Below are 27,158 nucleotides of genomic sequence, written 5' to 3' on the forward strand. Positions count from 1 at the left end.
ATCAGTAACTACATTTTGCTGCCTCCACGGAAGCCTGTGATTAATCTGTCGATTATCCTTTCTCACCCACAGCCCTAATTAAAAAATAAACCGTCTCGATGGTTTTCCTGTTTTTCTGAAGTCATCTCGTTTTGAAATTGATTCAACAGCAAAATATTTTGATCCACAGACGGGAAAAATAATGAGTTGGATTGTGAGATAATGACGATGCAGGTCAAACTCTGAAGTTATAACCTGCCTTCACGGCGGGAAGTTTGAGATTCAGAGGCCAATGACCATGCAAGCTGCAGCATTGCTGCCGCAGTCACAGTCTAAACGGGATTTACTGTGCATTTAAAAACACATCTAATTCATACCTTTTCCTTTCCTAAAATGCATGTAACTTGCATAGTATCAGGCAATACTAAACTTTTCCTCCACATCAAACCTCCTCATGCTGGCTATGTCTTTGTCTGAGAGATCCTCATTGTCTAAGTTAAGTTTATAAGTTTATTTATCAGTGTCACAAGTAGGCTTACATTAATGCTGCAATGCAGTTACTGTGAAAATCCCCTGGTAACTTCATTGCAGTGTTAATGTCCTCTACAAAACACCTTCTACAAAATGTGCACTATAAATACGACATCCCACATTTTTAAAAATAGGATTCATGGAATCCCTACAGTGCAGAAGGAGGCCATTTGGCCCATCGAGTCTGCACCAACCACAACCCCACACAGGCCCTATCCCTATATAACAACCCCACCCAGGCCCTACCCTGTTAATCCCCCTGACACTAAGGGGCAGTTTAGCATGGCTAACCTGCGCATCTTTGGACTGTGGGAGGAAACTGGAGCACCCGGAGGAAACCCACACAGACAGGGGAAGAACATGCAAACTCCACACAGACAGTCACCTGAGGCCAGAATTGAATCCAGGTCCCTGGTGCGGTGAGGCAGCAGCGCTAACCACTGTGCCACCATGCCACCCATAGGTTCTAAACTTTAACAACTAATAGGTAATGTCGAAATAAGTAGAATGCATGTTAAAATGATGAAGCCCACTTTGGAACAGATAGAACGTGCAATGAAATACTTTCAACGATCCATCGCCAGCCTAAAGTGGAAGGACCATGAAATGTGCTCATCTCAAATTCAAAAACTGAAAATATCTTTAGCGGTGAATAGATATAAAAGAATTCAAAGGTAGGCGGGAACATTCGGTTCTGGATTTAAGATTCCTCCAAACTCAGACAGTCCATATAAAAGAAAGAACTCATGAGTGGATGTGCGATTCATGGATTGGCAGGGAAATCAGATAAATGGATCAACTATTCAGGCTGGGTAAGTTAATACACGGAAACCCATTCGGCATGCCACAGAAACTCGGCACTGTAGTTGGGTAAGGCCTCAGTCACTAGGGGAGGGGGGTTAAAGTAGCGTAAATAGAAAGCTCACTGGATCTAAGGGATATTAAATGGCACAAGGAGGTAGCAATACTAAATTGCTGGGCCTTGCTATGAACAGATGCCATCATTGGGCATCATAGGCTAGAGTTCAAGGTAAGGGGGGAAAGGTTCAGTGGAGATGTGCGGGCGAATGTTTTACACAGAGGGTGGTGGGGGCCTGGAGTGCACTGCCAAGTGAGGTGGTTGAGGGAGACACGTTAGCCACATTTAAGACTTATCTGGATCGACACATGGACAGGCGGGGAATAGAGGGATACAGGCGGTTGGTCTGGATAGGACAATGTGATTGGCGTAGGCTTGGAAGGCTGAATGGACTGTTCCTGTGCTATACTGTTCTTTGTTCTAGTTATCCTCGAGAAGGTTGTGATGAGTCAATTTCTTGGATATAACTGAGTGGTTTGCTTGGCTATTTCATTTTCTTAAATGTTCTTTTAACATTTAAGAAAAGCTTGGACGGGTTCATGGATGAGAGGGGTGTGGAGGGATATGGTCCAAGTGCAGGTCAGTGGGACTAGGCATAAAATGGTTCGGCACAGACAAGAAGGGCCAAAAGGCCTGTTTCTGAGCTGTAATTTTCTATGGTTCTATGGTTAAGTGTCAACCACTTCGCTGTGGGACTGGAGCCACATATAAGATAAAAGGAGTAAGGATGGCTGATTTCATTCCCTGAAGGGTATTAGTGAGCCGATGAGATTTTTCAACAAAGTAGCAATTGAATATTTCACCATGACCGATTAATTTCAGAATTATTTCATTAATTGGATTTAAATTCCCTGGCCGCTGTGATAGGTTTGAACCCATGGGTGAGAGCTTCCAGCTGTTCACACCTGTAAGATCTTCCTGTCCGCCGATGGCATGCCCCCACCGTGGGATATCCTGGTGTCGAGTGGGGTTGGGGGTGGGGGGGCTGGTGGGGGGGAGGGTGGATTCAATGAGAAATCCCATTGACAGCGATGGGACCAGAAGATCCCACGCTGGCCAACAGGGGGCCACTTTCTGCTGCTGGAAACACGCCGTGTGCGGCACAAAGTCCTGCCCCATGACACTGAGTCCCCAGTAACGTAACCACTGGCCTCCAGTAACCCAGGAAGTAACCCACCGGCACACAGGAAACAATTTCTCAGCTCCTTTGCTGCCCAGCCTCACAAGGTTTACTCTTTGTATCCGCGGCAGTTTAATCAGACCAATAGTGTAGAGTAGAGGGGCTTTAGATTGGTACCTCTGGTCGGCGCAACATCGAGGGCCGAAGGGCCTGTACTGCGCTGTAATGTTCTATGTTCTATAACTGAAGTTTTCTCTTTTGCTTTTTCGCCACCAAGCATGGTAAACTTTGGATATCCCAGCCACTACTATCTGATATATAGCGACTGCATATAAGATCTGTTAGTGAGAAGATTGATAAATATTTCTGATACAGAGGTTGGAATTGGATCCATCATGGGGGTTCATAGAATCCTACAGTGCAGGAGGCGGCCATTCGGCCATCGAATCTGCAACGACAACAATCCCACCCAGGCCCTATCCCCGTAACCCCACGTATCAACCCTGCCAATCCCCCTGACACTACCGAGCAATTTAGCACAGCCAATCCACCTAACCCGCACATCTTTGGAGTGTGGGAGGAAACCAGAGCACCCGGAGGAAACCCTCGCAGACACGGGGAGAACGTGCAGACTCCACACAGACAGTGACCCAAACCGGGAATCAAACCTGGGTCCCTGGCACTGTGAGGCAGCAGTGCTTGCCACTGTGCCGCCCTGGGTTGTGGCAGCCCAGCCAAAAATCCAATGACTTTGGTGGGACCGGATGATCCCACTGGCAAGTGGGGTCAGAAGGTCCCAGTTGAAGCCATTGTACTTCATGGGGATGAATCTGTGACCCTGCTGCACATGTGCAAATCCCGCTATGGCCAGAGACCCTTGCAAGAGAGACCATGCGCTGGGGTGAACTTAATTTTAAGATTCTCCCCGCCCCCAGCCAGTGATGTAAAAGATTAGCCTATCCAAAACCTCATTCAAATATGCAGGATCTGTTTTAAGCCGGATCCATCCAGCTCCTGGAATCCTTGCGCAATGTGAAGCCGGTGCAGGAATCACTACTGGTCTCCATCTATGGAGACCAGTAGGGCTGACCATGCCAGGGGGTGGAGGGGGACGGGGGAGGGGGGGAGCTTGGAGGCTATTATAGCCCTCGGCTGGTCAGGGACATGGCTGAGTGGGCGGGCACCCTGGCACTGTCAATTTGGCAGTGCCAAAGGGCAGGGCCTGAAGAAGTGAGGCCTGAAGGGGCAGGGCCTGAGGGGGCAGGGCCTGAGGGGGCAGGGCCTGAGGGGGGTCTTTGGCACCCGTTTGGCGTGCCTTCGCTCATGTGAGGAAGGGTCCACTGATATCAGCATTGGGGGATGGGGGGGTTGCCGATGCAGAACATTGAAGTGGGGGTGCTCTTCAACCTCATTTTTATCTCTGAGGAACACATCATGCTGGTGTCGTTAGGCCTGGCCCCTCTTGTCCACTCTGTAAGTCACCCCACCCCCCTCCAAAAGAGTGACCAGGCGGGGAAGGATTGCAATCAGAATCACACCAACCAACCGGCATTCCCACTGGAGGTGGCACTTAGTCATTTCTTTTGAGAGTCTGAGAGGGAATATCCATTTCGACTCACAAGATTGAGCGTCCTGCTATTGCAAGGTAGCGGGATTTTCCAGTCCCGCCACTGTCAATAGGTTTTCCTGCTGTTAGCATCCTCTACCGCTGATAACCCACAGTGGGGGGTGGGGGAGGGTGGCTTGCTGTCAGCGGAGTTGAAAGGTCCTTCAGAGAGGAACGGCAGAAAATCTCATCCAGGGAAAGCAGAAGACAAGGAAAATCTATCACAGATTCCCTACAATGCAGAAAGAAGCCAATCTAAAGTTTATTTATCAGCCACAAGTAAGGCTTACATTAACTACAATGAAGTTACTGTGGAATTCCCCCAATCGCCACATTCCGGTGCCTGTTCGGGTCAATGCACCCTAACCAGCACGTCTTTCAGAATGTGGGAGAAACTGGAGCACCCGGAGGAAACCCACGCAGACACGGGGAGAACGTGCAAACTCCACACAGACAGTGACCCAAGCTGGGAATCGAACCCGGGTCCCTGGCACTGTGAAGCAGCAGTTCTAACCACTGTGCCACCGTGCCACCCTTCTATCTTCTGCTGCACTCAGCAAGCACGTCTCTAAGCACCAAATAACACTTTAATAACAATATTCTTGGGATTTTTAATTCACAAGTAATCAAAATGAAGAAGGTTTGTACATTTTGTCCAAAGCATACCTTGCCGTATATCTTTCATCTCCAGATGTAGACTTGATATCAGGATTCCCACTGTCTGAGAGCGTTTGCCATCCAATAACTTGACAATCTGCAATTGAAATGGAAGCTTAGATAAAAATATTTGACACTGAAGAACTTTAATACAAAATTGCTCTTGAGAGGTGTATGTGCAGGCAGGGCAGTATTTGTTGCCTATTCCATGTACACAGTCCCTGAAAAGCTGGAGCGTCCAGTTTAGTTGTAAACTTCCACTGGGTAGACTTCAGGTAATTAAAGATCCTATCACAGCTGGAGAGGCAAAGATTGGGGTTCAGTCAGAAGGGATCGAAGTCAGGTCAAAGTCAAAGGCATGGAGGCCAGGGGTTGTGTTGGACAAAGTTGCAGGGTCAGGACTTAAACATTTTAGATGTCTGATTCCCAACACATAAAATTTTATGTAAGCTAGCGAGCACCGGGTATGTTGGACTGGGGTTTCACCTTCGAACTAGGTAGCGGAATTCCAGGAATTTATCAGCTGCTGGGTACCAAGGCAGTCTGTCAGGAAGCTCACTTCGAGCACCTGGGACTTGGTCATCGTTCTGCTAAAACCAGTAAGATCGTCAGGTTCTCATCTTCAAACTGCCCCCCAAACACTCCCAAGACTCCATCCATGCCACCTCATGCCCTCTATCCACCTCTCATAGCCCTCTGTGGCCCCCATGCCAAACGATGCCCCTTCATTCACCCCCACGGCCCTTAATACCTTCCATGCCAAGCTATGGCGCTTTGGTATCTATTCACCCACTTTACCCTCCATAAAGAGACATTGAATCCTGTAGTGACAATAGTATGTATTAAAAAGGCTCCTTAAAAGTCATTCATTTATAAAAACACTTTGACTAAAATTCAATAAAAGTGTAAATAAATTGTCAAGACGCTTGTAAGTATCAGTGACCAAAACTGCAAGCACTTGAAACCTCGTTATCCTGTGTAGGTAAACATTATGAAATGGAGAGAGTGCAGAGTGCAGAGAAGGTTTACCAGGATGTTGCCTGGTATGGAGGGTCTTAGCTATGAGGAGAGATTGGGTAGACTGGGGTTGTTCTCCTTGGAGAGACGGAGAATGAGGGGAGATCTAATAGAGGTATACAAGATTATGAAGGGTATAGATAGGGTGAACAGTGGGAAGCTTTTTCCCAGGTCGGAGGTGACGATCACGAGGGGTCACGGGCTCAAGCTGAGAGGGGTGAAGTATAACTCAGACATCAGAGGGACGTTTTTTACACAGAGGGTGGTGGGGGCCTGGAATGCGCTGCCAAGTAGGGTGGTGGAGGCAGGCACACTGACATCGTTTAAGACTTACCTGGATAGTCACATGAGCAGCCTGGGAATGGAGGGATACAAACGATTGGTCTAGTTGGACCAAGGAGCGACACAGGCTTGGAGGGCCGAAGGGCCTGTTTCCTGTGCTGTACTGTTCTTTGTTCTCTTTGTTCTCTTTGAAATTGATAGATTAAGATCAGTGAACCAGAGCTGTTGACTCCATTTTTAAAATTTTATATATACAGCTCAGGGAGGAGGTTGGATGCCATAAAAGAACATTTAGGTTTGAGATTTGTACCAAAGAAAGCTATATAAACCAGGAAACTTGGATTCAACATTCAAATCAAGTTTGTGTGGTTTGTAAGTACTTCAGGCTATTTGAGGATTTAACTTTGAGTGGTGAAACATTGCCTGTCAGAGTATTGTCATTGATTCAGTTCATATAGATATGGCTGGCTAGCTAACAGCAGTACTCTAGAATGAATGATAGATCAATGTATCACAAGCATATGAGGTATCAGAGCAGAAACATGCAAAGTCGATCCCCTATTATAGCCCACCAGGTAGTCTGAGAATCTTACCCAACTACTGACATGTGTTACTCATTTTAAATAAGTTGTCATGATAAACAAATCAAATCGAGAGAAGACCATTTTACAATCGCTCCTCAAGGATTAAGGAACTATATTGGACACAATTGATACAAAGATCCTTCTTGATAAGAAACAGGAGAAGTTAGAGCAGGTGAGACAGAAAAGCAGAGTGTTCCGAGCAAAATATAAATAATCTGTCAGATGCCAAAAAAATACTTAGCACAGCGCTCCAAACATTGTGCTAAAGACACCTAAACACAAGAGGATGAGGAGTTGAAGGCAGGTTGTGAATAATGAGTAGAAGCTATGGGGTGGGATCTAACTGATTGACCGGTGTGTCGAGCTGGTAAGATAGGGCGAGAGGTGAAAAATCGGGTTCGCGCCTGACTTGCCGCCTCTTGCAATCTTGCCAGCCCCATTCTGCCGGCTAAATCAGCCTCACGCCCAGCCTGCACAATGGCGCCCCGAGAACTCAGCAGTGGGCTTCCCGGCGAGCTGAGACTCCGTTGCTCTCCCTACGGGTGAGTTTTACAGAGTGCCGTAAATTGCCATATATATATCTACCTCACCGAAAAAACAGGTGAGAAAACCACCTGTTTTCTCGCCCGTTCGACACTTGGACTTTTTCTGAGAAAACTCCACTCAACAAAGCCTTGGGTTAGTCACAGCGACTTTTCCAAGTGGATTGTGGAGTTAGAGAAGAAATTTAAAGTTCTCAGTATAAGAATCAACCGAGCCAGGCCTTGTGACTGTGTTTATTTCACTCACATTAACTTATTTATGGCAGTTTCGTTTTGAATGCTTAACTCAAGTAACAGTGTTTTAAATTTGGAATTCCCCCACATATGTAGTCCTCCTAGCTCTGTAACGCCGGATGGAAGGTGCGTATTAATTATCACTGCCACTTTTCACTCCAAATGGTTTATTTTGTCGTGGACTGATCCCACCAATCTTGGCTACTTTTTCAATTTATGTGTTGATAAAGATCCTTCACTTTGATGATCAATTCTTTTTCAATCTCTTGACCATGCTAATCTCTCTTATCATTACAGATGTACCATAGAAAGCACCCTTTCTGGTTGGATCACAACTTGGTATGGCTCCTGTTCTGCCCAAGACTGCAAGAAACTACAAAGTGTTGTGAACATAGTCCAGTCCACCACGCAAACCAGCCTCCCATCCATTAACTCCGTCTACACTTCCCACTGCCTGGGCAAAGCAGCCAGCATAATCCACACACCCCAGACACACTCTCTTCCACCTTCCTCCATCGGGAAAAAGATACAATCGTGTGAGATCATGTACCAACTGACTCAAGAACAGCCTCTTCCCTGCTGCCATCAGGCTTTTGAATGGACCTACTGTATATTAAGTTGATCTTTTGCTACACCCTAGCTGTGACTGCAATGCCATATTCTGCACTCTCTCCTTTCCTTCACTACGTACGGTATGCATTGTCTGTGTAGTGTGCAAGATACAATACTTTTCACTGTATACTAACTAATACATGTGACAATAATATTATTTGTGGGGCGGCACGGTAGCATAGTGGTTAGCACTGCTGCTTCACAGCTCCAGGGACCTGGGTTCGATTCCCGGCTTGGGTCACTGTCTGTGTGGAGTTTACACGTTCTCCTCGTGTCTGCGTGGGTTTCCTCCGGGTGCTCCGGTTTCCTCCCACAGTCCAAAAATGTGCGGGTTTGGTTGATTGGCCATGCTAAAATTGCCCCTTAGTGTCCTGAGATGTGTAGGTTAGAGGGATTAGCGGGTGGATGTGTAGGGATGTGGGGATAGGGCCTGGGTGGGATTGTGGTCTGTGCAGACTTGATGGGCCGAATGGCCTGTTTCTGCACTGTAGGGTTTCTATTTCTATTTCTATTTTTTATTATTTATTAGTGTCACAAGTAGGCTTACATTAACTCTGCAATGAAGTTACTGTGAAAATCCCCTGAATAATAAATCAAAATCAAATCAAGATTTTCCTTCTGCTCATCCTATATTTCTTAACATTTCAAATTTTTTCATAGTTTAACTGAAATTACACAACTGGATCATCAGCATCAGCACATCTGGGTGAAAAACCTTTATTGGACTGGCAAATCCGCTGTGTATTCCCAACATTTCCTGTGTTTAATGTCGACCCAGTTAATTTCATCGAAGGAACTGGTCTCAGAGCAACTTTGACCCCCTCTCGAATAAAACTCTGCATTGCTTAAAGAGATCAATTCTGAACAAATCCATAGACTTGACAACAAGCCACAGTGCACTCAACTGAAATAACACTCCCAAAAATAAAAATCCTACTTCAAGGACATAAGAAAATGATGGGCAAAACTGGAAAGAAAAACTGAGAACTATAACTTCTGTCATTGCAGATTTCAACAAATGCACTTCGGACAGCACGGTGGCACAGTGGTTAGCACTGCTGCTTCACAGCGCCAGGGACCCGGGTTCGATTCCTGGCTTGGCCCACTGTCTGTGCAGAGTCTGCACGTTCTCCCCGTGTCTGCGTGGGTTTACTCCGGGTGCTCCGGTTTCCTCCCACAGTCCAAAGATGTGCGGGTTAGGTTGATTGGTCATTGTAAAATTGCCCCTTAGTGTCCTGAGGTGTGTAGGTTAGAGGGATTAGCGGGTAAAAATATGTAGGGATATGGGGGTAGGGCCTGGGTGGGATTGTGGTCGGTGCAGACTCGATGGGCCGAATGGCCTCTTCCTGCACTGTATGGTTTCTATGGTTTCTATGATTTCTATGACTAATACATAAACTTTAAAACTGTGTGGGTTTCCTCCGGGTGCTCCGGTTTCCTTTCACACTCCAAAGACGTGCAGGTTAGGTTGATTGGCCACACTAAACTGCCCCTTAGTGTACCTGAACAGGCGCTGGAGTGTGGCGACTTGGGGATTTTCAAGTAACTTCATTGCAGTGTTAATGTGACATGAATAAATGAACTTTAAAGCCAAATTTTATCTGGTACCTTTGCTCGTAAGTTTTGCTTTAAGGTTATTACCCATTTAAAACAGTTACCTGTGAAAGATGAACATATGCCTGCTGAACTTTCGTACTTCACAGTGGAATACATTTTCTTAAGGCTAATTGCAGTCTCTGACTGCATCGAAGTTGTACACCTTTCAATTACCTCCAAATTGACCTCACTCTGGGGCAGATGCCTAGGTTGCTGTGATCCCTATTAGACAGACATGCCTTGTTTGAGGCCAAGATATTACACTGATATAATTGATGTGAAAACAAGCTGTACTCATTGTAACACAAGTTAGGTAGTTTGCTTCCAATGATGGATTGAAGTGGAACTAGTAATAATGCAAGAAAGAAATGGTCTGGTCTTTTTCACTGGAGTCTAATCTGGACGTTTGATAGAAAATCACATTGAAAGAATCAATAAGCCTTAAACTGGAAGAGGCCATTTGTAAACATGTGGAGTTATTTTAAGCTTTCCAACAAATATTTTAGACAACTGTTATCACTGTCACAATCCAAAGCATATTACGAGTAAAGATAATTTTACACATTGTCATGTGGGTTTGCACAGTGGCACAGTGGTTAGCACTGCTGCCTCACAGCGCCAGGGTCCCAGGTTCGATTTCTGGCTTGGGTCACGGATTCTGCACATTCTCCCTGTGTCTGCCTGGGTTTCCTCCGGTTTCCTCCCACAGTCCAAAAGATGTGCTGGTTAGGTGCATTGGCCGTGCTAAATTCTCCCTCAGTGTAGCCGAACAGGCGCCGGAGTGTGGCAACTAGGGGATTTTCACAGTAACTTCATTGCAGCGTTAAACATAGAATCCCACAGGGCAGAAGGAGGCCATTTGACCCATCGAGTCTGTACCGACCACAATCCCACCCAGGCCCTATCCCTATAACCCCACATATTTACCCTGTTAATCCCCCTGACACTAGGGTCAATTTATCATGGCCAATCAACCTAACCCGCACATCTTTCGGACTGTTGGATGTGAGCCTACTTGTGACTAATAAATAAATAAACTTTACTTTAACCATTGTCAGTTTTAAAACACAGCTATCAATGCAACTTGATAACATTAAATACATTAAGAAGTGAAAACAGCTAAAACCTAAACATTACGATGCAAAGATACTTGTCTTTGCTAATTTACTGAATTGGGCATTTTCCTCTATTATTATTCTGTTCCACATAGAGAGCATTTTTTATTTTCTTTGCTCAATGGCCATAAATCTTAGAAACATGAAGCTTAAGAATAAATGTCAAATACTATACTTTTCATGTGGTTTTTCATTCGGTCTCACTTCCCGTACTGAACATGGTTCTGCGAAAAGCATTAAACTCTGCTTCATAATACTGCTTCAAAGCTTGCAGAATAAGCGCAGGGTCCTATCTATGATCCAAATCGAAAATGTGGCGACATGTACAGCTTCCCTATTTTGTACTGCTAAACTAACCTTTTAAAATAACCCCTCAAAAGAGCAGCATTTTACATTAGACCTCAAACAAAAACATGTGCTATTAATTACGGTTAAACTGTTTCAAAGCAAAAGAGCAGTTATTACCTTTAATGCCTTTGATATAACAATCAAATACGACTGGTAACTTATAATTTTTGTTGCATACATTAAACTGCGATAATTCTGGATTTACATTCATGCGTTAATAAATGAAGCAGTTATATATTTAGTTTTTAACCTTGGAATCTTTCTATTTACAAACCCTGCAACCCGCCAGAAAAAATGATTTCCATAACTCAAAAAAAATACAAACCACTTCCTCGAGATTCCCACAGGGATTCAAAATGCTTAAATGCTGCGAGCTGTTTCAGAATGTATGTGTATAAATACTTTCACTACATACTATAATTACTTTTCCACTATATGTCCATGTTTGCATGCCTCCTTTCAGTTAGCACTTAATTTAAAGGATTTTGTAAGCTGAATTGAGGTTATTAAATGTAATTAAGTTGTACAATAAGAGAAGAATATTAAACCACTCTAAGTTATGCCACACTATAACACACCCGTTATTTGTGGCAATATTAGTTGGCAAGTGTTTAATGTGTGTGATTCCCCTGCTCCCAATTGCAGCAGAGACATGGATCCATTGAACAGGCTGATACCAGTTTGAAATAATGGAGAGAGGTACGTAACATGAGATGACACAATGTCATTTGTTAATTTTGCAAAGAGTAAGTTCCATGGATATATCACTACAGATTAGTTAATGCTATTATAATTAAACAGGGTGTGCTGTGAACAATAATATCATGTTTTAGAACCATTAAGAACAGATAGATATGTGCCAGGAATCTAAAGTCAGTCTATCATTATAACCATCTACCCATGATTGTTGAATACAAGCTATTGCGATTGCTCAATATAAAACACAGCACCATCCAAACAAACTCATATGAATTTTGCCCTAAATAATTCGGCAATTCCACAAATTTTAAAAGTGCTCTGAAAGCAATTAACATTGTGTATTTTGTTTTTTTCATTCATGTGACGTGGGTCCCATTGGGTTGGCCAGCATTTATTGCCCACCCCTTAACTGATTTGCTGCTGGGCCATTTCAGAGGGCATTTCAGAGTCAACTACCTTGCTATGGGTCTAGAGTCACATGTAGGCCAGGCCGGGTATGGATAGCAAATTTCTTTCCCAAAAAGGGCATTAGTGAACCAGATGGGTTTTTACAACAATGGCCTCATGGTCATAATTGAGTGTCTTTAAGACGGAGGTAGATAGGTTCTTGATTAATCAAGTTATGGGGCAAAGGCAGGAGAATGGGGATGAGAAAAATATCAGCCATGATTGAATGGCGGAGCAGACTCGATGGGCCGAGTGGCCTAATTCTGCTCCTATGTCTTATGATAATTAGACTTAGAGTTGCAGATCTTATTGGATTTAAATGTCATCATCTAGCATGGTGGGATTTGAACTGGGTCCCTAGAACATTATCCCTGGGTCCCTGATCCATTGGCCACACCACTGCCTCCCCACAATATCCATGTGCAAATGATCATTTTAATTTAATTATCACACCCTTGGCACTAAAAATAAAAAAGTCTAAATATCTGTGACCCCGTGACCCTGTCTGTGAGGTCAAAATTGTGTCTGGGGCTCACTCTGGCCAGAATTCTCCCACCCCGCCCCGCCACTGGTATTTTAGCGAGCGGGTTGCGGACAAAATGAAACCCCATTGATAGTCAGGAGGGAATTTCCGGCTTTTAGACCAGCCTGGTCGGAGAATTCCGCCCTGCATTCCTGACTGCGTTAGAGTCAGGTCATGGGTGAAGTGCGGGGGACAACTCACTTGCACAGGTTGTTGGAATCCCACATCTCTGACAATTGGCAACCTCACTTTTCTGGAATGTTGGGTATCAGTTTTCCATCAGAGGTGAAAGTGGGGGTGGGAGAAGGTAGCACGAGGGAACCATCCCTGTTCCCCATTCACCATCTTAATCATAAGACCATAAGGCCATAAGACATAGGAGCAGAATTAGGATACTCGGCCAATCGAGTCTGCTCCGCCATTCATCCTGCCTTTTCCCCATAACCCCTGATCCCCTTATTAATCAAGGACCTATCTATCTCTGTCTTAAACACACTCAATGACCCGGCCTCCACAGCCTTCTGCGGCAAAAAGTTCCACAGATTCACCGCTCTCTGGCTGAAGAAATTCCTCCTCATCTGTTTTGAAGGATCATCCCTTTAGCCTGAGGTTGTGCCCTCTGGTTCTAGTTTCTCCCACTAGTGGAAACATCCTCTCCACATCCACTCTATCCAGGCCTTGCAGTATCCTGTAAGTTTAAATAAGATTCCCCCTCATCCTTCTAAACTCCAATGAGTACAGACCCAGAGTCCTCAACCGTTCCTCATACGACAAGCTCTTCATTCCAGGGATCATTCTTGTGAACCTCCTCTGGACCCTTTCCAAGGCCAGCACATCCTTCCTTAGATATGGGGTCCAAAAATGCTCAAAATACTCCAAATGGGGTCTGACCAGAGCCTTGTACAGCCTCAGAAATACATCCCTGCTCTTGTATTCTAGCCCTCTCGACTTCAATGCTAACATTGCATTTGCCTTCCTAACTGCCGCCTGAACCTGCACGTTAACCTTAAGAGAATTTTGAACAATGACTACCCAGGTCTCTTTGTGTTTCTGATTTCCTAAGCATTTCCCCATTTAGAAAATAGTCTCTGCCTCCATTCCTCCTTCCAAAGTGCATAACCTCACACTTTTCCACATTGTATTCCATCTGCCACTTCTTTGCCCACTCTCCTAACCTGTCCAAGTCCTTCTGCAGCCCCCTGCTTCCTCTGGACCCTTTCCAAGGCCAGCACATCCTTCCTTAGGTAAACAGAAGGTCAAGATGTAGTTTCTTTTGTTAAGAAATTAAGCCTTTTTCTTCATTCGGTGGGGCCCACTCACACTCGGCAATGAGGTTTCATCTCGATGGGCATGTTGACCTCCACACATACGACAGATCTCATATGGCCCACCTGCTTAGTGAGTTAGATAGATAGAGATAGATACCCTACAGTGCAGAAAGAGGCCATTCGGCCCATCGAGTCTGCACCGACCACAATCCCACCCAGGCCCTACCTCCATATCCCTACATATTTTACCCACTAATCCCTCTAACCTACACATCACAGGACATTAATGGGCAATTTTAGCATGGCCAATCAACCTAACCCGCACATCTTTGGACTGTGGGTGGAAACCGGAGCACCCGGAGGAAACCCACGCAGACATGAGGAGAATGTGCAAACTCCACACAGACAGTGACCCAAGCTGGGAATCGAACCCTGGAGCTGTGAAGCAGCAGTGCTAACCACTGTGCTACCGTGCCACCCATTCGTGACGATAGAATGGAGGGAGCTTAGAGGATGTCCACTGAATGACTAGGGAAACTCAGACCCAACTCGGACCCAAAGGAAACTCAGATTCAAAGGGTAAATTTCTGAATTTCTCCTGTGTGCGTGAAAGGTTCATGCATCTGCACCGATTGGTTTTTAACATGACTCACCTATTGCCAAAATCAGGCTTTTTTTGGTTTGTTATTGCTCCATTAGACTCATTTTCATTCTAAGCTGACACACTTGTTTGACAAGGCTGTGATTCATTTCGGAGTTGTTTGGATTTTCAGTGAGCCCAGAGCAACAATTTTTGTCCTGAAAAAGCGTATTTGTGTTAAGCAGAACTCGGGGTTTTAACTCGAAACGCGAACAGTACCGGCAAACCGTTTCTCGATCCTGAAATTAACATCTTCAATTTTAAAAGGAAGCAATTAATTTGCTTTTCATTTGATGAAAGTCCCCAAATGACCTTTGAATTTATTGCACCAGAGTTAGTTGTAAAAATATCACCAAGCCAATCAGCGTGGTGTTATTGTTAATGGACAAATGACGCACAACTTCAGTCATGATGTGGAGATGCCGGCGTTGGACTGAGGTAAACACAGTAAGAGTTTTAACAACACCAGGTTAAAGTCCAACAGGTTTATTTGGTAGCAAATACCATTCGCTTTCGGAGCGCTGCACTCTTTTCTCATGTGTAAATTGTTGATCCCTTTAAAATATTGTATTCTTGCATCTGATCTGATGAGTGCCAAACGAAAAGCTTTGGCAACCCGACATTTGTAAGTTGCAAGCAATCAATCTTCTGTTACCAAAAAATATTGCAAGTGTAGAGTTTCATTTCTTCAGGTTTTGAATATTTCAGGGAGATGGTTTATGTCTCCTTCCTATTTTCTCCAACTCTCTTCACTAAATTGCTGTTTCCCTCGCTGTCCCTGATTTGATGTCAAAATCATCCCTTTTATTCCCTCATCCTTCTCAGCTGCAGTACGAGCTCAGTTGATAATCTTAAATCAGTTGTTAGTGTAGCTATTAGCACACTCAGGATTATTCAGTGAGTGCTAGCCAATTGCGGAATCACATCTAATGAACAACCAATTTAAGATAATCAGTCATGCTCATAACTTGGCTTACTTATTCTTGCTAGGAGCAACATACATTTATATACAGGGACCCAGTTTCCACAAATAAAGGGGACAGGCTTAAGTCTTATACTTTTTCTGAACTCCAAGGAGTTTGAGGAGTTTAATACTCTGTTGCTTTCTCCATGACAAACTGTCAGCCAATCAGAACAGGATTGCCAACCAATCGGCACATTTTTCTCTCCTATAATATAAATTGTGATTGTTTGAAATTTGGCGTTCTTGTGCTTGTCCTGATGACTTCAAGATGCAAAGCCTTGGCACCATCTCTCTGTTATCAACAATATTCTCGTTCTGTAATACCAAATGACTGTTCATTGATATTTACTGGTTTCAGTTACAGATATTACTTACAGTAGAGTCTGCAGACACAAATTTGTCCTGACGAAGTGAAGAAGGGCGGGATTACTCCCCTATTGTTCCACTCCCGGTTTGACCATGACAGGGATTTTTTTTGTGTGAATTTAGAGAGGATGCGCTTTGCAATTCTGTAAAAGTCTCACAATTTATGCTTTCAGATTGCAAAGTTAGTCACACAGGTTTTCTTTGGTTCATTAAAGAAGGAGAACAAGATGACTGGATTGAAACTATTTCCCAAAGTAAAAAATAACTAGGTCAATTGCAATTACTATTCACATGTCACACACATTCACCTGAGCGGCACAAAAGCACACAAACACACACACAAACGCGCGCGCGCATGCGTGTGCGCATGCACACACACACGCCTGCACGCACACACATGCACATACACACATGCTCATACACACGTACACACACATGCATGCACAAACACACACACATATATGTACATGCACACACACACACACAAACACGCATACGCACATGCACACAGACACATGCACACGCACATGCAAGCATGTTCAATTCCCAGCTTGGGTCACTGTCTGTGTGGAGTTTGTACATTCTCCCCATGTCTGCGTGGGTTTCCTCCGGGTGCTCCGGTTTCCTCCCACAGTCAAAAGATGTGTGGGTTAGGGGCACTGATAACATTAAATTGTCCCTTAGTGTCCCTGGATGTGTAGGTTAGAGGGATCAGTGGGGTAAATATCTCAAGTCCCTCAGCCTTTCCTCATAAGACCTTCCCACCATACCAGGCAACATCCTGGTAAATCTCCTCTGCCCTTTCCAATGCTTCCACATTCTTCCTATAATACGGCGACCAGAACTGTACGCAATACTCCAAGTGCGGCCGCACCAGAGTTTTGTACAGCTGCAACATGACCTCATGGCTCCGAAACTCAATCCCTCTACCAATAAAAGCTAACACACCGTACGCCTTCTTAACAACCCTAACAACCTGGGTGCCAACTTTCAGGGATCTATGCACATGGACACCGAGATCCCTCTGTTCATCCACACTACCAAGTATCTTACCATTAGCCCAATACTCTGTATTCCTGTTACTCCTTCCAAAGTGAATCACCTCACACTTTTCCGCATTAAACTCCATTTGCCACCTCTCAGCCCAGCTCTGCAGCTTATCTATGTCCCTCTGTAACCTGCAACATCCTTCCGCACTGTCCACAACTCCACCGACTTTAGTGTCATCCGCAAGTTTACTAACCCAGCCTTCCAGGCCCTCATCCAAGTCATTTATAAAAATGACAAACAGCAGTGGCCCCAAAACAGATCCTTGCGGTACACCACTAGTAACTGAACTCCAGGATGAACATTTCCCATCAATCACCACCCTTTGTCTTCTTACAGCTAGCCAATTCCTGATCCAAACCGCTAAATCACCCTCAACCCCATGCTTCCGTATTTTCTGCAATAGCTTACCGTGGGGAACCTTATCAAACGCTTTACTGAAATCCATATACACCACATCAACCACTTTACCCTCATCCACCTCTTTGGTCACCTTCTCAAAGAACTCAATAAGGTTTGTGAGGCACGACCTACCCTTCACAAAACCGTGTTGACTATCCCTAATCAAATTATTCCTTTCTAGATGATTATGGACCCTATCTCTTATAATCCTTTCCAAAACTTTGCCCACAACAGAAGTAAGGCTCGCTGGTCTATAATTACCAGGGTTGTCCCTACTCCCCTTCTTGAACATGGGGACAACATTTGCTATCCTCCAGTCTTCTGGCACTATTCCTGTAGACAATGACGACATAAAGATCAGAGCCAAAGGCTCTGCAATCTCCTCTCTAGCCTCCCAGAGTATCCTAGGATAAATCCCAACTGGCCAAGGGGACTTATCTATTTTCACATATGGAGGGTACATGACTTCAGCAGTCTGTATTCAATACAGCATTGCCTTTCGTTCTCTTTCTTTTTCTACTGCTGGGCACACAGTCTTTAAAAGTACCTTGATGGCTGTATATTCCAGAAAAAATCTATTAAATGATGTTTGGTAGCACAGAACTTCTGAGTATTGCTGAAAAAAGACACTTGTCACAGCTTTTCATCTTATACTTATCAGTAAGAATGCCAATATTGGGGGAAAGAACTTTATACTGTATGCGAAGACAGTGATCATTGGTTGGCAAGTGGGCACTGATTGTTAATCCATGGGAACACATCTACCAATCAAAGTGCACTTGCTAACCAATCAGCCCTCTCTCTTCATGCAGGGATGGCACAGTGGCACAGTGGTTAGCACTGCTGCCTCACAGGGACCCAGGTTCGATTCCCGGCTTGGGTCAAAAGAATATAAGAACTAGAAGCAGGAGTAGGCCATCTGGCCCCTCGAGCCTGCTCCGCCATTCAATAAAATCATGGCTGATCTTTTCGTGGATTCAGCTCAACTTACCCGCCCACTCACCATAACCCTTAATTCCTTTACTGTTCAAAAATTTATCTATCCTTGCCTTAAAAAAATTCCAGGAGCTAGCCTCAACTGCTTCACTGGGCAGGGAATTCTACAGATTCACAACCCTTTGTGTGAAGAAGTTCCTCCTCAACTCAGTCCTAAATCTGGTCCCCCTTATTTTGAGGCCACGCCCCCTCGTTCTAGTTTCACCCGCCAGTAGAAACAACTTCCCTGCTTCTATCTTATCTATTCCCTTCATAATCTTATATGTTTCTATAACATCTCCCCTCATTCTTTGGAATTCCAATGAGTATAGCCCCAGTCTACTCAGTGTCTCTTCATAAGCCAACCCTCTCAACTCCGGAATCAACCTAGTGAATCTCCTCTGCACCCCCTCCAGTGCCTGTATATCCTTTCTCAACTAAGGAGACCAAAACTGTACACAGTGCTCCAGGTGTGGCCTCACCAGCACCTTATACAGCTGCAACATAATCTCCCTGTTTTTAAACTCCATCCCTCTAGCAATGAAGGACAAAATTCCATTTGCCTTCTTAATTACCTGCTGCACCTACAAACCAATTCCTTGTGATTCTTGCACAAGGACACCCAGGTCCCTCTGTACAGCTGCATGCTGCAATTTTTTACCATTTAAATAATAGTCCATTTTGCTGTTATTCCTACCAAAATGGATGACCTCACATTTACCAACATTGTACTCCATCTGTGGGACCCTCGCCCACTCACTTAGACTATCTATATCCCTTTGCAGACTTTCAGCATCCTCTGCACACTTTGCTCTGCCACTCATCTTAGTGCCATCTGCGAATTTTGACACACTACACTTGGTCCCCAACTCCAAATCATCTCTGTAAATCGTAAACAATTGTGGTCCTAACACTGATCCCTGAGGCACATCACTCGTCACTGATCGCCAACCAGAAAAACACCCATTTACCCCCACTCTTTGCTTTCTGTTAGTTAACCAATCCTCTATCCATGCTAATACATTACCCGTAACACCGTGCACCTTTATCTTATGTAGCAGTCTTTGGTGCCACGTTTTGTCAAATGCCTTCTGGAAATCCAGATATACCACATCCACAGGTTCCCATTGTCCATTGTGCATGTAATGTTCTCAAAGAATTCCATTAAATTAGTCAAACATGACCTGCCCTTCATGAAACTACCCTTGAACTGCCCTTCACTGTCTGTGTGGAGTTTGCAAGTTCTCCCCGTGTCTGCGTGGGTTTCCTCCGGGTGCTCCGGTTTCCTCCCACAGTCCAAAAGATGTGCTGGTTAGGTGCATTGGCCAGGCTAAATTCTCCCTCAGTGTACCCAAACAGGCGTCGGAGTGTGGCGACTAGGGGATTCTCACAGTAACTTCATTGCAGTGTTAATGTAAGCCTACTTGTGACACTCATAAATAAACTTTTAAACTTGAGTTTTGAACTGCGATATTCATATACTATTGTCTAAATTGCCTGAATCAGTCCGGATTCCACACTGGTTAACTCGCTGTTCTTCAAAGGTCACATGATATCATTAAAATGACAATATTCTATGTAGCAATGAAGCTCTCATCTTCATTACCACAGGAAGTAGTTGATGCCAAAACATTGAATGTATTCAAGAGGCGGCTGGATATAGCACTTGGGGCGAATGGGATCAAAGGTTATGGGGAGAAAGCAGGATTAGGCTATTGAGTTGGACGATCAGCCATGATCGTAATGAATGAACAAATGGGCCTCCTCCTGCTCCTATCTTCTATGTTTCTATGTTTCTATTAAGTAGAATCAGCAGGATTCCGAGTTTACATTGATCAGATAATGTAATTCAGGCATGGAACAATAGCAAAGCAATGGTCAGATATTTGGAACGTGTCTGTACAGAACCCACCAAGATTGATCCCATGAAGTTGCCAGAAGATTGTACTGGAACCAAGAAACAGGCTGAGATAAGAATCACATACTTCAGCAACCAGACTACACTACAAACCCCAAAAGTACCACTGACAAGCTAATCACTGGTGCAATATTAATTAAGAATTCTGGATCGATGCCAAAACAATGCAAGCCATTCAAATACGGTAAGCTGGTTGGCAGTGTCTGGTAACACATAAATTAAGTGAAAATCTTGCTTTCAAAATCAGAAAGTGCAATAAAATTGTGATTCATTTTTAATGATTTACTTGGAATTCTTTACAGATTTATAACACGCAATGTGGCATGTAAAAATAGTCACAAATAGTTGCACGGAAATCATTTTGATCATATTTACATATAGTTCACACGGGAACATAATTCAGGTTTGCCAATTAAACTTGTGAAACTGTTTGTACACTATTCTGTGAGATATGCGGACTTAATAAAAAATAGATCTTGGTTTTGAGTTAGTCGGAATATATGAGGGTTAGGGCACAGTCAAATACTTTGCAGTTGGCAGGGTAACGCACTGGGCACGCCTCTTGTTTCTTTACGCACTGGCCATCAGCATATCTTTTTTACCTCTTAAAGCAAAACTTCCATATGTAATACTCCACACCACATTCTGGCTACGGACACCCTGCTCCACAACCCCCCAACTCGCTTCACAGCAACTTCTATGGAAAATCTTGAAATGTAATCATTAATACAGAGACACAATTTGAATTGAAAACAGAAAATGCTGGCAATACTCGGCAGATCTGGTGATATCTGCAGCGCAGGAAGCAGAGTGAACCTGGGTTCAATTCTGACCTTGGGTCACTGTCTGTGTAGAGTTTGCGCATTCTCCCCATGTCTGCGTGGGTTTCCTCCGGGTGCTCCGGTTTCCTCCCACAGTCCGAAAGACAGGCGGGTTAGGTTGATTGGCCGTGCTAAATTAACCCTAGTGTCAGGGGGATTAGCAGAGTAAATATGAAGGGTTATGGGAGTGGGGTCTGGATGGGATTGTGGTCGGTAAAGACTCGATGGGCTGAATGGCCTCCTTCTGCCCTGTAGGGGCTCTATGGTTCTATGATTCTATTCTATGATCAACGTTTCCTATCCATCACCTATTATCAGGAATTAAAAAGAATAGAAATCTAACAGGTGCAAATGGGGGTGGTCGCAGGTGGAAAAGAACAAAAGGGACGTTCTGTGATTGGGTTGGAGACATGAGATGAAACAGTAAAAGAGTTTGCAGGATTGTAAGTGTGCAGGAGGCCATTCAGCCCATTGCGTCTGCACTGACTATCCAAATAAGCAATTCACTTAGTGCCATTCCCCCGTCTTCGAACCATATTCCTGCACATTGTTGCATTTCAGATCAGAGACTAATTCCTTTATGGAACCAGCCTCCACCACACCCCCAGGCGGTGCATTGGAGACCTTAACCACTCGCTGTGTGAAAAAGTTTGTTCTCATATTGCGCTTACTTCTTTTTGCATGGCCAATGCACCTAACCAACACGTCTTTCAGACTGTGGAAGGAAACCCACGCAGACACAAGTAGAACGTGCAAACTCCGCACAGACAGTGACCCGAGCCCAGAATCGAACCCCGGTCCCTGGCGCTGTAAGGCAGCAGTGCTAATCACTATGCCACCGCGCCGCCCCTAATTGTGCTGTGCATCTTGCAATAAACACAGCTCGAGTCACCTGTGGTGCTCCTCCCCTTTAAGGACATTGGCATACAAGGGGATGCCCACTGAGGATTGGCACAACCGCCCCTGTGAACTCTGCATTGCTGGTATTGGGTTCTGAGTAAACCTACATGAAATAGCCACAAACCAAAGGGGTGAATTCCAGAGGGACTGATCACCTTATCCATGTTTGTTTCTTACAGCGGTGTGTACCAAGGAGCCAGACGGGGAGGTGGCCTGCCATTGGCTGGCGGTGGATCTTCTACACCCCTCCCCCCACAATGGTGGGGGAGGGGCGAGACCAGCAGATCCCATTGGTGTGAATGGACGGAAAGTTCCGGTTTTTAGAATTTAGAAGCCCTACAGTGCAGCAGGAGGCCATTTAGAAACATAGAAACATAGAAAACTACAGCACAAAACAGGCCCTTCGGCCCCACAAGCTGTGCCGAACATATCCCTACCTTTTAGGCCTACCTATAACCCCCCATCCTATTAAGTCCCATGTACTCATCCAGGAGTCTCTTAAAAGACCCTATTGAGTTTGTCTCCACCACCACTGACGGCAGCCGATTCCACTCGCCCACCACCCTCTGTGTGAAAAACTTACCCCTAACATTTCCCCTGTACCTACCCCCCAGCACCTTAAACCTGTGTCCTCTCGTAGCAGCCATTTCCACCCTAGGAAAAAGTCTCTGAGAGTCCACCCGATCTATGCCTCTCAACATCTTATATACCTCTATTAGGTCTCCTCTCATCCTACATCTCTCCAAGGAGAAAAGACCGAGCTCCCTCAGCCTATCCTCATAAGGCATGCCACTCAATCCAGGCAACATCCTTGTAAATCGCCTCTGCACCCTTTCAATCTTTTCCACATCCTTCCTGTAATGAGGTGACCAGAACTGAGCACAGTACTCCAAGTGGGGTCTGACGAGGGTCTTATATAGCTGCATCATTATCCCCGGACTCCTAAACTCAATCCCTCGATTGATAAAGGCCAGCACACCATACGCCTTCTTAACCACCTCCTCCACCTGCGGGGCTGATTTTGGAGTCGTATGGACCCGGACCCCAAGGTCCTTCTGATCCTCCACAGTACTAAGAGTCTTTCCCTTTATATTGTACTCCTTGGCCCATCGTGTTTGCACTGACCATAATCCCACCCAGGCCCTATCCCCATAACCCCACGTATTTACCCCGCTAATCCCACTGACACTAAGGGGCAATTTAACATGGCCAATCAACCTAACTCACACATTTTGTTACCTTTGATCTCAGCCATTCCGATTTGCACCTCTTTTATAAGCCAAGCTCGCCCTTTGGTGGTATTAAAATTCTAGGTGCCAGCCCCGAATATTTAAATGACCTTGTAGACAGGGTCATCTGCAGGTCACAATGACAGAATTCCCATTCCGTTACATCTGTCCATGCTTTGCTGGTTCCACGGAATTTCTATCCCCAGTACTCTGAGCGTAGGTTAAAAATAAACTGACTTAGTCATAGCACTATCGTCCAAGATCAAACAATAAGCTTCATCTTGATCAAATTTAAAACCTTTCCTCTGGATTGGTTACATCTGTTCAATATAAAATGTCACTTTGATTTATTTAGTGAAATTCTGCAATGCAATGTCATATTCCACTTTATACTTCAAAAATCACAACCTTCTTAATAGTGCCAGTTATTGCATTGTAATTTTAGATTGTTCAAATGTTATTACTTTTATTTTTGTTTATTACGGAATGAAAATCTGCATCTGCAACAGATCTTCATTTGTGCAGAATATAAGCAGTTGAACTGCCCAAAATATCACCTCAGTAAAAATAAAGGGTCTATTTTGGTTTATCCATTCGAAGGCCCACGGAACCAACAGAAGCAAAAACAGCTGAATTTATCTTACCTACATTTATCCATGTGTGTATTCTATTGTAAACGCTGGATACAGTCCAGTCGATCCGGAGAAGACTTCACAGCCATACGTAGGTTAACTGTAAGTCTTAGAACTATTCAAAAATATGTAGTAAAGAGTACAAGCCAGGAGCGAAGCCCATGCTGGCCGATACACACATCTCTGTCCAACACTCAACTGACCCCTAGATGCAGGTCATATGCTGTCTCACATCATTGCATGGGCGGTACTGTACTCAGTCCCACATTAACCCAATTGTGCCAAACTCTTATACCACATATTCTAAAGCGTTGGAAACTATTAGGTGCATTTAGAAACATTATTAAAACAATTGAGTAAAGAAAAACACATTTAGCATGCGAGCAAGTCAGATTTAACATTGCATCTAATCATTTCCTCTCTCCATCAGCCGCTGTAATTCTTTTTTGAAATGAGTTCAATCAGGGCATCACGGTGACACAGTGAGTCAACACTGCTGGCCTCACAGCGCCAGGGACCCAGGTTCAATTCCGGCCTTGGGTGACTGTCTGTGTGGAGTTTTGCACGTTCTCCCCGTGTCTGCGTGGGCTTCCAGCGGGTGCACCTGTTTCCTCCCACAGTCCAAAGATGTGCAGGTTAGGTTGATTGGCCATGCTCAATTGCCCCTTGGTGTCAGGAGGGTTAGCAGAGCAGATACGTGGGGTTAGGGGATAGGGCGTGGGTGGGATTGTTGCCGGTGCAGGCTCAATGGGCCGAATGGCCTCCTACTGCACTGTGTGGAGTCTTTGATTCGTTGTTAATCTGGTTCTGAAGAAACATGGGCGCGCGATATGAGAAAGTCCCAATTTGCACAAGTTTGCTATTGTTGACACAGGAGGTGCCTCAAGATATGCGGGAAGACACACTGGCTCTCCATAGGTTGTTGCTCCGACATATTTTCACTTGATGGCACTTCCAGAGTGACCAAGTGTTCCGTGGACCTCCTTAATGGACACGAAAATTCACCCAAAATTGTAAATTTAAAAATTAAAACCCTGTGGGGTAAAATCACACTGTGCAATATTCGCACAGAAATGTGTTAACTCAAAACTGCAATGATTGCAGTTTTGAGTTAACCTACTTCACATAATTTCACCCCACAAATGCCCCAAACTTTATCCTTCATAATTTAAAATGTTGACTGTCACCTAGATTTGGTTCATATGGCAATGCCCTTTTTGAAGTTTATTAATGTCACAAGTAGACTTCCATTAACAATGCAATGAAGTTACTGTGAAAATCCCCTAGTCATCACACTCCGGCGCCAGTTTGGGTACACAGAGGGAGAATTTAGCATGGCCAATGCACCTAACCTGCATGTCTTTTGGACTGTGAGAGGAAACCGGAGGAAACCCACGCAGACACGGGGAGAAGGTGCAGACTCTACAGAGACAGTGACCCGACCGGGAATCGAACCCAGGTTGCTGGTGCTGTGAGGCAGTAGTGCTAACCACTGTGCCCACATTATTTTCTGCAGTTGAGAAGCCTTGGTGAGACCAGTTCGATTCCTTGTGATAAATTTAGTCCACATTCACATTAAATCTAACCTTTTTAGTCTTATTTGTCTTCTGGTAGGTGTCCGACAAAGGCTTCTTCACTTCCTTCATTGTTGCTTTAGAGAAGAGTTCTTCAAACTCTTCAGCGTCGTGGATACAATGCTCTTGCAGTGATTCCCAAATAGTTGACATTTGATCATCTCTATAAAGGAAAAGATAAGTAAGCATTCAAGAAACACTGCATTTACTAACTTGTGAAGTAGTCACAGTGATTCAACATTAATATCGCTTAAAATCTAAAGCAAAAATAAAACTCTCTGGGCGGAATTATATGGCCTACCATTTTATGGTGACGGGGTCGGGAGTGGAAAATGTGGCAAGCCATTCAGAAGGCCCTGGCAGTACTGGAAGATCCCTCCAGAAAGAGGGAATGTAAAATCCTGCTCTCCTCTGAACAGCAGCAGAAGACCCTTAAGTCATCTCACGTTTCGTTTTGCAAAGATACAGACATCATGGAACCTTGGGGTTAATCGCGATAAGTTGTACAAGCAGGGCAATCTAGAAACAGTTTTTTAAATTTACATCTGAGATACACAAGACTGGGCGAAGTGTTACTGATATTTCAGCAGTTAAAGAAGCCACCGAGGCCCCCACTATGGTGGGCAGGGTGTGGGCCCTCATTGAGGGCTGGAATTGCCCCAGCCACCATGTTGGCAAAGGCCAAATTCTGACATGCAGCACACACACTTGAAACAGGGTTAACCCCTTATATAGGCAATTAATCATAGAATCCCGACAGTGCAGAAGGAGGCCATTCAGCCCATTGAGTCTGTACCGACAGCAATCCCACCCAAGCCCTATCCCCGTAACCCCACATATTTACCCTGCTATTCCCCCTGACACTAAGGGGCAATTTAGCATGGCCAATCAACCTAACCCACACATCTTTGGAGTGTGGGAGGAAACCGGAGCACCCGGAGGAAACCCACGCAGACACGGGGAGAAAGTGCAAAATTCCACACAGACAGTGACCCGAGGCCGGAATCGAACCTGGGTCCCTGGCGTTGTGAGGCAGCAGTGCTAACCACAGTGCCACCAGCAAAAGTAATTTATTTTTATTGGAGTTTGGCAAGGAGATTGACAAAGAACCTTTTCCCCAGCTACCTTGTGCTTGGGTGACTGAAGGAAAGAATAACGTTACTGCCTACGCTGTTTAGCTGGGAAACAGGAGAAAATGAAACCTCTTTAAACTTCAGCTTCATTGGAATGGGGTAACTTTTCCGGTTCCGCTCCCCCACGGGAAACAGGACAGAAAATCTGACGGGCCAGATAAAGGTCCATTGACCCTCAGGTGGGAACTTCCAGTCTTGGGGTGGGTGGGACTGGAAAACCCCACCTGTAAACACCTCAAACGTGCAACACAATGGAGATTCTAGACCCATCAGAGAAAGAAAAGTGCTTATTCTCGACACCGTGCCACAGTTTTGATGCAACTGAGAAGTGGGTTGGACACACTTGCCGACCAGACAGTGCTGTCATTCTCATATTAGAGTTCTGGCTGCAAATGGCAGCCCCACAATCCCCATTCCTGATACAAATGAAGCAAATGTAGAAACAGGAGCAGGAGGAGGCCATTTGGGCCTTCGAGCCTGCTCCGCCATTCATTACGATCATGGCTGGTCATCCAACTCAATAGTCTAATCCTGCTTT

General features: G+C 44.7%; 1 protein-coding gene across 3 annotated transcripts in view; it reads right to left on the minus strand.

Annotated features, from left to right (window-relative positions):
- Nucleotides 1-27,158, minus strand: part of LOC144506920 (formin-like) — a 285,230-nt gene that overhangs the window by 135,223 nt on the left and 122,849 nt on the right. For all 3 annotated transcript variants that reach the window (XM_078233301.1, XM_078233299.1, XM_078233302.1), the window contains 2 exons: nt 25,500-25,650; nt 4,762-4,849 (listed from right to left, as the gene is read on the minus strand). In XM_078233301.1, the coding sequence (XP_078089427.1) occupies nt 4,762-4,849; nt 25,500-25,650 (239 nt within the window). The remainder of the gene's footprint in view (nt 1-4,761; nt 4,850-25,499; nt 25,651-27,158) is intronic.

The sequence above is a fragment of the Mustelus asterias genome, chromosome 18, assembly GCF_964213995.1.
Source record: "Mustelus asterias chromosome 18, sMusAst1.hap1.1, whole genome shotgun sequence".
Classification (NCBI taxonomy): Eukaryota; Metazoa; Chordata; class Chondrichthyes; order Carcharhiniformes; family Triakidae; genus Mustelus; species Mustelus asterias.